We start from the raw sequence: 13,916 nt of genomic DNA, 5'->3' as shown, positions 1-13,916 counted from the left end.
CAATCTGAGACAAAAAAGACCATAAGTATCAATTTGGGAGAAGTGGATAAATTTGGATACTAATTTTATATTGAACTCATTTTTTAACAAATGACCATTTTTCTCTTTGATCTAACGAATAGGGATTAATTTACCTATTTTTTGAGTAGAAGGGGCAAAATGCAACCCAACTCTTAATATTTGGATCTCCATAATACTTTTACTGAATCCTACTCATTGTTTAATTCCACGTCACTTACATAAAAAAATTGAAAATAAGTCAAATCATCACTTAGCAACAACTATGGATGAAAATTTAACGGAATGACTAATTTACACATTTTTGTAACATACAGGGGCTAATTTATCAATTTTTTAATATAGGAGGCAAAATGCAATATTCCTTCTAATGCCAAGAGTTGATAGTACTTTTACATGTAGATATCTAAAATTGTTTCTATGACACTTTAAATTCAAAAGGCAATAACAAATAATATCTTATGTTTATGAATAGCCTATAACATTGACGTAAAGACTTCTCTTTAAAAAATAATAATATTTGTACAAAAAAATTGAACCAATAAGAGATTAATTTTTTAAAATAGATTCTTGATTTAAGCAGATAAAATGTTGCAATTTTATCTCTTAAATACGATTGTTATATTAAGTCTTTTATAAAAGTCTGCTACCCTAGCTCGTCTCTGTCTGCCCTTCTGGGAAGTCTAGGTTTTCTTTTTTTTCAATAGTTTTTTGGTTTGACGGCTGAGTTTTCCAGTGTTGTGAATAATCTTCTCTTTCTATTCTTCACGTATAACGACCATGGAATCTGACTTTGCAGCCCTATCCCTTGATGACGAAGAGGAAGAAATCCTGCAAATGGAAGGAGAAATAGAATCGGTAAGTGAAGAAGAAGATTTAAGTCTAGTTGGGTGTTTCCTTACAGCCAGTATCATCCATTACCCAGCAATAAAAAAGTACTATGGCTAACTTATGGCATCCAATAAAGGGGGTTCAAATTAGAGATCTGGGGGAAAAGAGGTATATTTTTAATTTTTTTCACATTATGGATATGGAGAGAGTTATTAAAGGGTCCCCTTGGACATTTAATAACCATCTGCTGATTCTGCATAAGTTGCAATGGGGAGAGGACCCACTCAGAATTCCATTAATTTCATCACCTTTTTGGGTACAAGTTCATGAGGTTCCCATTGGTTTTTACTCTGAAAGTTTAGCCATGCAATTAGGAAATTTTATTGGAACTTTCCAGGAGTATGGTAGTTCTAGTTTGGGGAAAGAAAATATGAATTATATGTGGATTAGAGTACACATTGATATCCGTCGCCCTCTCAAAAGGAAAAAATAGATTAAGTTTAAGAATATGTGTTCTTATGTCAGATTTAAGTATGAGAGATTAACTCTTTTTTGCTTCTTCTGTGGCCGGTTAGGGCATAACGATTCCTTTTGCAAAGCAAAAATAGAAGTTGGGGTTGAAATAGAAGAAATGGGATGGGATCTATCTTTGCGGGCATAGTCAAGGAGAGCCCAAGCAATGCGCAGTGCCTGGTTAAGGGAGGAGGGAGGATCAGTAGGCAAAAATAATAGAGATGAATTCAGGAGTGATAGAGATTGGAGGAAAGTAGGAAAATTTGAGAATAGTCCAGATCCAATTCTAGGTTATAATCTGGAAGGTAACGGGCTTTACGCAGAGATAGGAAGTTCAAGGAAGCTAATTGGTAATAATAACATGGAGATGGAGCATGATTTGGAGAATGAGCTGATTGTAGGAGAGGAGGGGAAAAAGAGGACTAGAGGGGAAATAGAAGAAAGTATAGAGGCGGGAGGGAGGAATAGGAGAAGGGCTGAATCTAACCATTTGTTATCGGCGGCTGCTAAGAGGCAAGCCGACCGGTCGCAATGAAAATCTTAAACTGGAATGTCCGAGGGTTGGGGAATCCTCGGACAGTTCGACGACTTCGGCATTCGCTGAAGCAACATCATCCCCAAGTGGTCTTCTTAATGGAGACAAAATTAAACAAAAATAAAATGGAAAAAGTTCGAAGAAGGTGTGGGTTTCAGTTTGGCATTGATGTTGACTCGATTGGATCAAAAGGTGGGCTAAGTTTGGCATGGCAAGAAAATGTTAACATTAAACTACAAAGCTTTTCAAACCGACATATTGATGTGTTTATTGAGGAAGGAGAGGAAGGGAAAATATGGAGACTTACAGGTTTTTATGGATCCCCTTATTCACAAGACAAGGATGCAGCATGGAATCTGTTGAGGCAATTACGAAATCAGGGAGAATACCCTTGGCTGGTTTGTTGGGATTTTAATGAAATCTTATATGGTTTCGAAAAGAAAGGTGGATTACCTAGGGAGGAAAGAAGAATGGAGGCATTTAGACAAGTTTTAGAATATTGTAATCTAGTTGATTTGGGATATTCTAGCAGATGGTTCATATGGGAGAGAGGGAACTTAATTGAAACAAATATTCAGGAGAGACTTGACAGAGGTGTTGCAACGGAGCAATGGAGCGACTTATTCCCAAACAATCTGGTACGACATCTTCCACATTCATTCTCGGACCATTGTCCAATTCTTTTAGATACGGCTTACAAGAATGGAGAGAGGGCAAAAAGGAACTTCAAGTTTGAAGCGTGGTGGGTACTAGAAGAAACATTCTTTAGTGAAACTAAAAGAATTTGGGAAAATTTTACAGGAGATCTTATAAACAAGCTGGAGATCCTCAAAAAAGGGTTGGAGAAGTGGGGAGTTAAAATCCAACAGAATAGGAAAATGAAAATAGAGGGTTTGACTTCAAAACTGATAGCATTACTTGAAGAAGACAGAAGTGATGAGAATCTGGCAGAGATTATTGATACAAAAATCCATCTGAACTTTGAGATTGAAAAAGACGAGAGTTACTGGGAACAGAGGGCCCGAATTAATTGGCTAAAGCTAGGGGACAGAAATACAGCTTTCTTCCACAAGCAAGCATCACAAAGAAGAAAACTTAATCAGATAAATAAATTACAGTTAGAAGACGGAAGAGAAACAGATGAGTGGAAGGAAAAGGAGGAAATCGCTAGATTGTATTTTCAAAAATTGTTTAATACAGGAGGATAAAATCATTGCGATAGAATCCTAACAGGTATTGAAGGCAGTATCACAGAGGAAGACAATAAGACTTTAAAGGCAAGATACACAAAGGAAGAGATACTGGAAGCGCTTTCAGGAATGGGACCTACAAAAGCTCCAGGAGAGGACGATTTTCCAACCCTATTTTATCAAAAGTGTTGGCCAATTGTTGGAGAGGATGTAACCAATTTTTGTCCTCAGAGGTTAAACGAAGGTATGGATTTACATTCAATCAATAAAACAAACATTGTGCTTATTCCAAAAGTCCTGAATCCCTCAAAGATTACTCAGTTTCGACCAATTAGTTTATGCAATGTGATTTACAAGCTGATAGCGAAAGTTATTGCTAGACGACTCAGAGGAGTAATGCATAAATGTATTGATTTAGCTCAAAGCGCTTTTGTCCCAGGAAGGCTGATTTCGGATAATGTCTTACTTGCGTATGAAATCTTACATACTCTAAAACTCAAGAGGGTGGGGAAAAAAGGATTTATGGCTGTCAAACTTGATATGAGTAGAGCATACGATAGAGTCGAATGAGGCTTTGTGGAAGGGGTAATGAAAAAGTTGGGTTTTGATCTAGGATGGGTTGATTCAATTTTGAAATGTGTCTCGACGGTCTCATATGAGGTGATTATCAATGGCAACAGAGGGCAAACGATAATTCCATCTAGAGGAATCAGACAAGGTGACCCTCTCAGTCCGTTCCTATTTCTGTTCTGTGCAGAAGGTCTATCGAGTTTAATACGACTTGCAAAAGAAGAAAGTATCCTTAGAGGAGTTAAAGCAAGTCAAAGAGGACCAGCTATCTCACATTTACTCTTTGCCGATGATTGTATTTTATTTGCAGAAGCTTCAGAAAGGGGGGCACATGCTTTAAAACAGATTCTAAAGGAATATGAGTTGAGCTCAGGGCAATGTGTGAATTATGAAAAATCGGCTGTTTTCTTCAGTACAAACACAGAAGAGCATATAAGGGGTAATGTCTCAATGATCCTAGGAGTTAGAAGAGCGAATGATATAGAGAGATACCTAGGGCTTCCTAGTATGGTGGGAAAAAGGAAGAAAATATCTTTTCAAAGTTTGAAAGACAGACTCAAACAAAGGATTGATAATTGGAGTACAAAGTTTCTATCCCAATGAGGTAAGGAAGTTTTTATTAAAGCGATCTTACAAGCTATCCCAACGTATTCAATGTCGTGTTTTCTACTCCCTAAGACCCTATGTACGGATCTAGAAAGAATTGTTGCTAATTTCTGGTGGCGTAAGAAATGGAATAAAAAGAGTATCCATTGGTGTACCTGGGAGAATCTTTGCTTATTGAAAGAAAATAGTGGTCTTGGTTTCCGAAATTTTACGAAGTTTAATATTGCTTTATTAGCGAAACAGGGTTAGCGTCTTGTTAATTACCCAGATTCATTATTAGCTCGTGTTTTGAAATCAAAGTATTATCCCAATTCAGATTTCTTGAAAGCTCGGCTAGGAAATTTACCTTCACTTACCTGGAAAAGTGTTTAGTCTGCGAAAGGTCTGCTTGAAAAAGGTCTATGCTGGAGAGTGGGTCGAGGTGATAGGATTTCCATCTGTGATGATCTGTGGTTACCAGGAAAAGAAATGGTTAGAATACCGAATCAAGAAGTGAATAGTAATTTTGAATTTGTCTCAGAGTTGATTGAACTAAGTAACAGAAAGTGGAAAACAGAGCTAATAAAGGATACCTTCAAACTAGTTGTAGCGGAGAAAATATTGAGGATCCCATTGGCGGAGACAGAACATGAAGATCTTCAAGTTTGGAAAGGGGAGTCGACCGGAGAATTTTCAGTTAGGAGCGCCTATAAACTATTACATGAGTTGACTTTGGATCCTAATGAGTTATTTTTACATACCGAAACTATAAGCTTTTACAGGAAACTATGGACATTACAAATTCCATCGAAAATCAAAATGACTATATGGAGGATTTCATGGAACTATATCCCCTCTTTTCTCAATCTCAAAATAAAGCGGGTTTTGGTGAATACTAAATGTCCCAGATGTGAGTGTGAAGAAGAAAGCAGTCGCCATATTTTCCAACAGTGCCCTGCAGTGATTGAGGTCTGGTATCATCTTAATCTTTCGTGGATACTGAACTACAATAATGAGGATTTATGGAGATGGCTCACCGGAATCTTTGGTCAAGGAAACGAGGAGCAGTTGCGACTATTCTGCTGTGGACTATGGTATATCTGGTTCAGTAGAAATCAACTCATTTATGAAAAAAAGCAAATGCCAGGATCAGAAATAGCAAGGAAAATTAGAAACTATTTAACAGAACTCGAAGTAGCAAAAAAAGATAAACCTACCTTCCATACTTCTGACTGTTATCAACAGGTTTTCAAAAGGGGATGGGCAACAGTTCATTTTGATGCAGCGTTTGATAGTCAGACGTTTAGATCGGCATCGGGGTTAATAGTTTGGAGTGGGGAAGGGGAAATCCTTGCGTCTTTAGCAGTTCTCCACTCCAACATCGAAGATTCATTCACAGCGGAGGCTCATGCAGGATTACAAGCAATCACTCTAGGTATTAATTTGGGAATCAACAAAATGGAGATAATGGGTGATGCAAAAACAGTTATCAAAAAGTGTAAAAGTTCCATTACAGATAGATCGGTCATTGGAGCAATAATCAGAGATATTCGGAACCGGAAAAATTGTTACCAGGAGATTAAGTTTTCTTTTATTCCAAAAGCAAAAAAACATCTATGCTCACACTATTGCAACGGAGGCTCTTAAGAGAAGCGAAAGTTTTTACCTGGAGAAGGGAGTCCCAGAGACAGTCAGTCGAGTGATGGAGAGGCGCGGATTGAAACCTCTTGATTGAAGAAATGAAAGGTTCTTATGCAATAAAGGATAGTAGAGTAAAAGAAGCATTGGAACCTGCTATCATTAAAGCTGGTGGGTGGCTCTGAACGGAAATGACAAAGTGATGTCCAATTATATTGATTTGACTGGGTTTGGATAAGCACGAGTTTTATTTTATTTTGTTTTGTTTATTTATTAGGCCCAATTTGTTTCTGGATAAGCACAAGTTTTATTTTACTTTATTTTGTTTATTTATTAGGCCCAATTTGCTTCTTTGTTTCCAGACTTTCTTATGTAAGGCCTTAGGCCATTCTCATTTGTTCACGATTTATTTATATAAATCAGTCAATTTAATAATAATAAAAAGTCTTTTATAAATGGTCATAGCTACAGTCGATCAAAAATAATAAATAATAATAATCATAGCTACAAATTTTCAGAACCGAAAAGGTACTCGCTTTGCTAGTTGCTTCACTCGGTATATAGATGATGGCCCTCTTTTCTCTAGCAAGAAGGCTCCAGAGAATTCACTCTCAGATCCTATCCCCATTTTTCCTTCAGCATCCTGCCACTGTTCCCTCACCTTTTCCTTCTCCCTCAGTTCACCAACTTTATTTGTTCTCTTTGGCATTTCATCAAACATTCTTCATATCCTCTCAAACACCAGTAGTGACCTCTAATTTCTCCACGCTCCAATCCCTTTCAAGCCAAACTCTAAACTACCCATTCGAGATCACTCCACCACTAAACCATGATCCTGGTCCGCAGGAACCAGCTCTTCTTCATTTGCTCAAACGGGTTGCCCATTGTAGCTCTGAAACTGAGGCCATGGCTTCCCTTGACGAGTCTGGGATCAAGGCAACTCTAGGCTTGGTGTGTTCAGTGATTTGGACATTGAGAGAAGAGTGGAGACTGGCGTTTTTGGCTTTTAAGTGGGGTGAAAAATGGGGAAGTAGCAGTGAAAAAACATATGAGTTGATGATATGGGTGTTGGGAAATCATAGGAAGTTTAACATGGCCTGGTGTTTGATTCGCGACTTATATCGTTCTTCTATGGATACAAGACGGGCAATGTTTGTTATGATTGATAGGTGAGCCTCAGCTTGCTTTTCCTTTCATTGTCTAGACTTGGTTTTGTGGCTATGTTTGTTTAGCATGCAAGTGGTTGTAAATATTCCTCTGTTCTTTGGATACACAAGATTTTTCTTTACGATATTACATGTATGACACAAATACTACATCAAGGTGAAAGAGCAAAACAATGACAAAGCCCTGTATTAAGTCAAGAATAACCATCTAAGGTTGAACTTACTTGAGACTGAAAGGTCCCAAGCCTCCATCTTACTGCTTAGGCAAGGCCTCATTCGCACATTTAGGATCTTCATCAATGTGAATTAAGTTGCGAACTTAGTTATAACGTTGCTAATAAGCATAGTGATTGTGCTTGTGTATTATAAATATCTCGGTAACTCTATGTTGCAACGCTTTCTAAAAAATGTGCGCTTTTCAGGTCAATAAATCTATAATTATAAGCTTGTTGTTGGTACTAAATTCCTTGTGATCTATCCAGAGTCATTAAGGGCGCAAGGTGCACTCAAGGCACTAGAAACCTTATGTTGCTTCCGAGACAGAAGGCACAGCAAAAAAACACTTGTTTGACTGAATACTATGCATATTTATATTTAAAATTCCTTTTTCCTTTATTTTAGCCAGTGTGCACCTTACCACGTAGTCTTAAGTTTATTGTTGAAATCACTAGAGAACTAGAGAATTTAATATTGTCCAGTTTTTACTATTAGACCTAAGAGTTTAAGGGTCAAAGATGAAAATAAAAGAAATGCAAGTGAAATTCCATCAGACCAGCTTCTTCTTCATTTTTTTTTTTTTGCCTATTGCCTTAAAGAAAAGCACAACTAGGTGCACCAGACATGCATATGATCAAATATGCCTTGCCTGAAAAGGACAGGCACTTTTGTTGTGTAGGTATGGAACAGCGCTGTGACTAACACATGCCTTGACAACACTGGATCTATTTTGTTGCATTCATTCCCTCCTTCCACCCCCGTTTCTTTGCTTTTTGGTCATGTTCCCCTTTGTATTCATTTCAGTTAATTTAGTAATAAGTTGCACAGATAACAGTGTTCCAATTGATTGTTTCTGTTATAGTTTCAAAACTTCATAATTTGTTTATTTTTCTCCTTTCAAGTTCTGATTTTTGACCACTTAAGTCCTCTGCAGTTTGTCTAGTGAATTCTCCTGTATTGATGTCCTATCTTGGTGGACTGAGATCCTTGCTTCTTTTTTCTCTCACACTTTTCAGTGTGCATTTGCATTATTTTAAAACTGTTGTAAGTTAGATCTCCAAAGCAAGAAACAAGGCTTCCTAGGGTTTCCACTGGAGTTAACATTTTACTCTCCATTATATCATTTCACAAACATTCATGCAAGGCATATAATTTGTTAACATTTTGTTCTTATATACTGTTTGTTCCTTTTTCATTTCATTTGGCGTCAATTAGATATGCAGCTGCAAGTGATCCATGCATGGCTATTCAAACTTTTCATACTATGGAGAAGTTCAGAATGAGTCCGGACGAAGAAGGGTTCAGTACCCTCCTAAAGGCTCTATGTAGATATGGCAACATTGAAGAGGCTGAAGAGATAATGCTTGTAAATAAGAAGCTCTTCCCACTGGATGCTGATGGCTTCAACATTATTCTCAATGGTTGGTGTAATGTTTTGGTTGATGTAATTGAAGCAAAGAGAGTTTGGAGAGAAATGTCAGAATACTGCATTATACCAAATGCTACCTCTTATACTCACATGATTTCTTGTTTCTCAAAAGTTGGAAATCTCTTTGACTCACTGCGGCTCTATGATGAAATGAAGAAAAGAGGCTGGGATCCAGGCATTGAGGTGTACAATTCCCTGGTGTATGTCCTGGCTTGCGAAAATTGCTTAAATGAAGCTTATAACATCCTCAAGAAAATGAAAAAATCTGGGTTGCCGCCAGATTCTGCCACTTACAATGCAATGATACGTCCTCTTTGTGAATCAGAAAAGGTAGAAGAGGCAAGAAATATTTTGTCCATCATGAAAGAAGAGAATCTTAGCCCAACCATGGAAACCTACCATGCATTTCTTCATAGTGTAGGTATTGAAGGAACTTTGGAAATTCTTGACTGTATGAAGGCTGGCAGTTTAGGTCCTACTGGTGATACCTTCCTCTTTATTCTCGGGAAGTTTCTCAAAGTGGAGCAACCTGAGCATGCGTTGAAGATTTGGGCAGAAATGAAGCTTTTTGAGGTACTCCCTGATTCACGTCATTACATAATATTAGTGAAAGGATTAGCAACATCTGGATGGTTAGTTAAAGCCAGGGAATACTATGATGAGATGAGATCTTGTGGATTTTTGGACGACCCCAAGCTTAAGAAGCTATTGGAGGAACCAAAGCAACATAGTAGCAGTATGAGACAGAGAGGTCAAATAGAGATTAAGAGAAGTAAACAATTAAATGAAAGGAAAGGCAAGAAATCAGGCCAGAAGAAAAAGGTCAATGCTGATAAAAGATGAAGAAGACATGAGGAAATGGTACTATTTGAAAGTCTAAATGTGTGAAACTGAAAATTCCTTCCATTCTCTTAATATGTTTTAAATCTGAAGGTTGACCATTCGGGGATACCGATTGCTTCTTTGAAATAGATGGAGTCTGTAAAAGGGATACTGGGGCTATTTCAGATGTAGAGAGTGAGGACTGACAGTGGTAGATGTGTGGTTCAGCTTAAGGTCTAAGGATGATATAAGAAGATCTTTATCCACCATGACCTCAACCAAATCTTGGTGAAGCCTAAAAGAAAAGAGTTCCAGGGCGGGTGGCTAAAAACAGCATCATAGCAGGTGAACTCACATAATTTGTGTTGATCTGTCTGCTTTAAGAATCGTTTGTTTGTTTGTTTGTTTGTTTGGACAGAATTGGGTTTAATACATAATAACCATTTTGGACTTGAGAAACAAACTATTAAAACCGAGGTGATGAGGTTGCTCAAAGCGCTTGATTATAGAATGTTCCCGACATTTGAAAGATGCGTTTCAGATATTTATGGAGATGGTTTAGTCTCAAAGGTGTAGAATATTTGGGGTTACCTGTTCAATCAGTGTGGCTTATACAATTGATGCTTGGGAAAACTGAATGCTTTTTAGCACTGACCTTATAGGCCTCCTATGCAGTTTTGTACATTTATTACCTAGCTAAACTTCATAACAGAATTACATGGTAATTGACACTTGGGATTTCTTTATATATTTAGTCACCTAGAAAAAATGTAAAAAAAGGAATTGCATCCCTGGGTTCCCCTGGATTGGATGTTTTATTTTCTTGGACGAGAGCAAGCTCAACTTCAAATAAACAAGACCGTGTAAATCATATTATATAATTTGAGACTTGAGGTTTCCAATAATTATACCTGCGGCTTCTAACTGAAACCTGTTTTTTCCTTTCTTTTTTTCTTTTTTTTTGGGGATAATTTCTTTTTAACTTCCCAACTATATTAAAAAAAAATTGTGAAGCTCATTTAAAATATATAAGGTTATTTTAATAATTTTCTTAATTGAGTTGGTGTCGAGTTAACTCGTAACATCAATTTAGTCACACACTTAAATAATAATATAGTATATTTAATGTGTTAAAATAATAAATAATGAATATTTAAGAAGTGAATCCAATTTTGATATTTATCATTTTATTTTTTAAATCTCTATATATTATTTTCAATAAATGTAATAAGGTATATGTCATATATACATGTGAATATATCTATAAAAAAGAGTTTATGCGAGCAAATACATGTTATAAAATTATAAAAATTTAATATTCAAAGTTTTAAATATTAAATAAATAAAATAAATATGAAAATCAGTAGAAACATAATTTTTAATAATGTTCAATAGTATACTTTAATAAATATATTTTGTTTTTGAAAAGAAAAAAATATCATGATAGAAACGTTAAAATGTCGGTACACCTCATCGCACTGCTAAAAAGTACTTTTGGCGATTATAACTCATGGATTCATATATGAGAAGCAAAATTGGGTTGAAAAAGGTTGAAAATATACCTTAAACGATCTAGAAAACATTGGTATGGAGTTGGTGTTGAAATATGTGTTGAAGCCCCATAAATTTTGGGATATTTTTTAAAAGTTATTTAGGTAGATAAATCCTATAATAATCAATTGAGATTTAAGATTTTTTAGGAATATTTTATTTTAACTTTTAGTAGTTTACTAGAATAAGAGAATTAATTTCCCAGTTATGTGAGACTTTTCTCTATTTATATTCAATTTTTTTACTTAATAAAATGATAATAGTTTGATTGAACTCTCTTAAAAATTTTCATGGCATCTGAGTTGGGTTAAATCTTCAGTAACACCATGGCTAAAACAACCTTCACTGCAATAGATCCAGTAACCAAACAGAGATAGAAAGTTTTGATGTCAGAACAACTATCGAGAGTGCAAATTGTGAGCAGCAAAGTTCTCTGGAAGGGTCTTCATTCATTAAGGAACAACTAGAGCATCTATATAACCCTTTTCAGTCACCACAGTTTCAGATGAATTCTTCTATTCCTAATTCATTAAATAGTCCTTCTTGCTCCTTTGCTAAATCAGATACTGATTCTTCTATTTTTTTCAGTGTTAAGCCTTATAAAACAAACACGTGGATCGTTGATTCTAGAGCTAGTGATCACATGACTAATAGTCATTTCCTTTTCTCAACTTACACACCTTGTACAAGAAACAAAAAGGTCAAAGTAGCAGATGGGTCATTCTCGGCAATAGCCGGGAAAGACACTATTAAAATTTCACCTTCCTTAATTTTACATGATGTTTTACATGTGCCAAATCAAGCTTGTAATCTCATATCTATCAGTAAATTATCCAACCCTCGAATTGTTGTGTTATATTTGACTCCTCTATGTGTAAATTTTAGGACATGGTCTCGAGGAAGATTATTGACAGTGCTAAAGAACCTAGTGGAATTTACTTTCTTGATGACGACTATCTAAGTCGACCAGCAACTACTATATGTTTGAACCCTGTTTCTAATTTTGATAAGGTTATAATTTGACATTATAGGCTTGGACATCCTAATTTTTACTATTTAAGGCATTTGTTACCTAATCTGTTTAAAAATAAAAGTTTTCATATCACTGTGAATTTTGTGAATTGGCTAAACATCATCGTTCATTTTTTCCACCTCAAAAATATAAAGCTTCCAAACCTTTTTTGTTTATTCATAGTGATGTTTGGGGACCTTCGAGAGTCTAAACTTTTTCAGAAAAACGTTGGTTTGTCACATTTATTGATGATCATACTCGCATTTGTTTGGTGTTTTTATTAAAAGATAAGTCTGAAGTTAAAGATGTGTTTTAGTCTTTTTATGCTATGGTGAAAATACAATTTGGTGTGAAAATAAAAATATTTCAGAGTGACAATAGAAATGAATTTTTTTAGTGGCCGATTCGGTGTTTTCTTAACCAATCATGGAATAGTCCACCAAATGTTCTTGTACAAATACACCACACCATAATAGGGTTGTGGAAAGAAAAACCGTCATCTTTTAAAAATAACTAGAGCCTTGATGTTCACTAGTCAGGTACCACGTTATCTTTAGGGAGAGGCCTTATTAATGACTACATATCTTATTAATAGAATCCCATAAAACTCTAAACTATAAAACTCCTTTCAGTCTATTTAAATATAACTTTCCTAACCTAAATTGATCGCAGATTTACCTCTTCGAGTTTTTGGGTGTAGTGTTTTTGTTCATCTCCACAACCAGGGTAAACTAGATCCTAAAGTAAAAAAAAAAAATTGGTTTCTCAACCAGGGTAAACCAGGGGAATGGTCGAGAAGGTGAAAAAATTGGATTTCAACACTGATAGTGGATCAAGGGGTCGTTAGGCGCGTATGATAGTGTTCATCAACCTAGAGAAGCTGCTGGTTTCTCAAGTTTTAATAAATGGGAAACTCTAACGTATAGAATGTGGTAGGTATGGTCATCTCAAGGAAGCTTGTCCACAAACTCCCAAAGAGGCAATCAGATCAGGGGAGAAAAATCCAGTGTCGGAAAAACACCGTTCGACAGAGGGTTTGAAGATCGGGAATGATGAGTATAGCTCTTGGATGCTTGTGGAAAAGAGGACCAGGCGCAACCCCCGTGACCAAAATAGTTTTGGAAAATCAGGATATGGGGAGAAATCTAAGGGATTTTAACAATTGATTCTCTTGAATTAATGCTTTAAAAATTGATTCTCTTGAATTGGGGAGTGATTTGAGGAAGGATAAGAACCATTGCCTGTGAAAAGAAATGGGAAAGAACTACAATGAGGGATTTTAACATGAATGATGGGGCCCACAAAAGAAATGGGGGATTGGTTTTTCATGCGGAGCAGTCAACGGTGCATGACAAGGCCAGGTCATTTTCAAAGAAAAAAGCCCAAAGCATTCGGCTGGCCAAAAATCTAGGCAGAACAGAGGGCCCAATGGAATGCTGGAGCAAACACGGCCTCTAAATGGCCCTTCGGTTTCATCGCTTTAGGCAGCTGAAAATGGGAACACGCAAACAAATCAGAATTCAGCTGAAATTATTTCGAAGGTCTTACAAGAATAAAAAAGCGTAGGGGGCTTTGGGCCACGGGTTTTCGGAGCAAAATGGGGGTGTTTTAAATGACCTTGCATACATTGGAGAAGCTGTTGGGCTAGAATCTCATGGAATTATTAGTCAGATTTCTTTTAACCCTCCTATTAATTTTGAATGCAACGTACCTTTCTCTTTTTTCTGTTTCAGGTAATTCACTATCGGGTAAATAGGCTCTCATGCCAACTGAACAAATTGATGGTGTTAAGACCCATTTTAATCCAACTTTTGAAGGACCTGAAGGCGATATAGCTAGG

At 36.4% G+C, this 13,916-nt stretch overlaps 1 protein-coding gene and 1 long non-coding RNA gene across 6 annotated transcripts; one reads left to right on the top strand and one right to left on the bottom strand.

Annotated features, from left to right (window-relative positions):
• Nucleotides 1-502: 502 nt before the first annotated feature.
• On the bottom strand, nucleotides 503-6,067 carry LOC128041822 (uncharacterized). Of its 5 annotated transcripts, XR_008196692.1 has the most exons (6): nucleotides 5,909-6,067; nucleotides 5,460-5,673; nucleotides 5,280-5,342; nucleotides 4,836-5,197; nucleotides 4,620-4,710; nucleotides 503-849 (listed from the first exon to the last, which is right to left on the bottom strand). It is a non-coding gene; the product is annotated as an uncharacterized LOC128041822 (long non-coding RNA). The 5 variants fall into 5 exon arrangements; XR_008196694.1 differs by having other exon boundaries at nucleotides 5,280-5,361; nucleotides 5,460-6,057; XR_008196695.1 differs by having other exon boundaries at nucleotides 4,610-4,710; nucleotides 5,460-6,057.
• Nucleotides 6,068-6,333: 266 nt separating this feature from the next.
• Nucleotides 6,334-10,418, top strand: LOC105774118 (pentatricopeptide repeat-containing protein At1g80880, mitochondrial). Its single transcript, XM_012596475.2, has 2 exons — nucleotides 6,334-7,049; nucleotides 8,478-10,418. Exons 1-2 carry the CDS (start codon nucleotides 6,445-6,447, stop codon nucleotides 9,532-9,534), a joined length of 1,662 nt encoding a protein of 553 aa, XP_012451929.1. The 5' UTR covers nucleotides 6,334-6,444; the 3' UTR covers nucleotides 9,535-10,418.
• Nucleotides 10,419-13,916: the final 3,498 nt, after the last annotated feature.

The sequence above is a fragment of the Gossypium raimondii genome, chromosome 6 (genome assembly GCF_025698545.1).
Source record: "Gossypium raimondii isolate GPD5lz chromosome 6, ASM2569854v1, whole genome shotgun sequence".
NCBI lineage: Eukaryota > Viridiplantae > Streptophyta > Magnoliopsida > Malvales > Malvaceae > Gossypium > Gossypium raimondii.
This window is presented reverse-complemented; position numbering and strand designations above follow the sequence as displayed.

Excerpts from the sequence above, each read along its gene's own strand:
- LOC105774118 (XM_012596475.2), top strand. The coding sequence starts at position 6,445 with ATGATGGCCCTCTTTTCTCTAGCAAGAAGGCTCCAGAGAATTCACTCT. Across the intron at positions 7,050-8,477 it reads ATGTTTGTTATGATTGATAG|ATATGCAGCTGCAAGTGATC; the intron begins GTGAGCCTCAGC and ends GGCGTCAATTAG.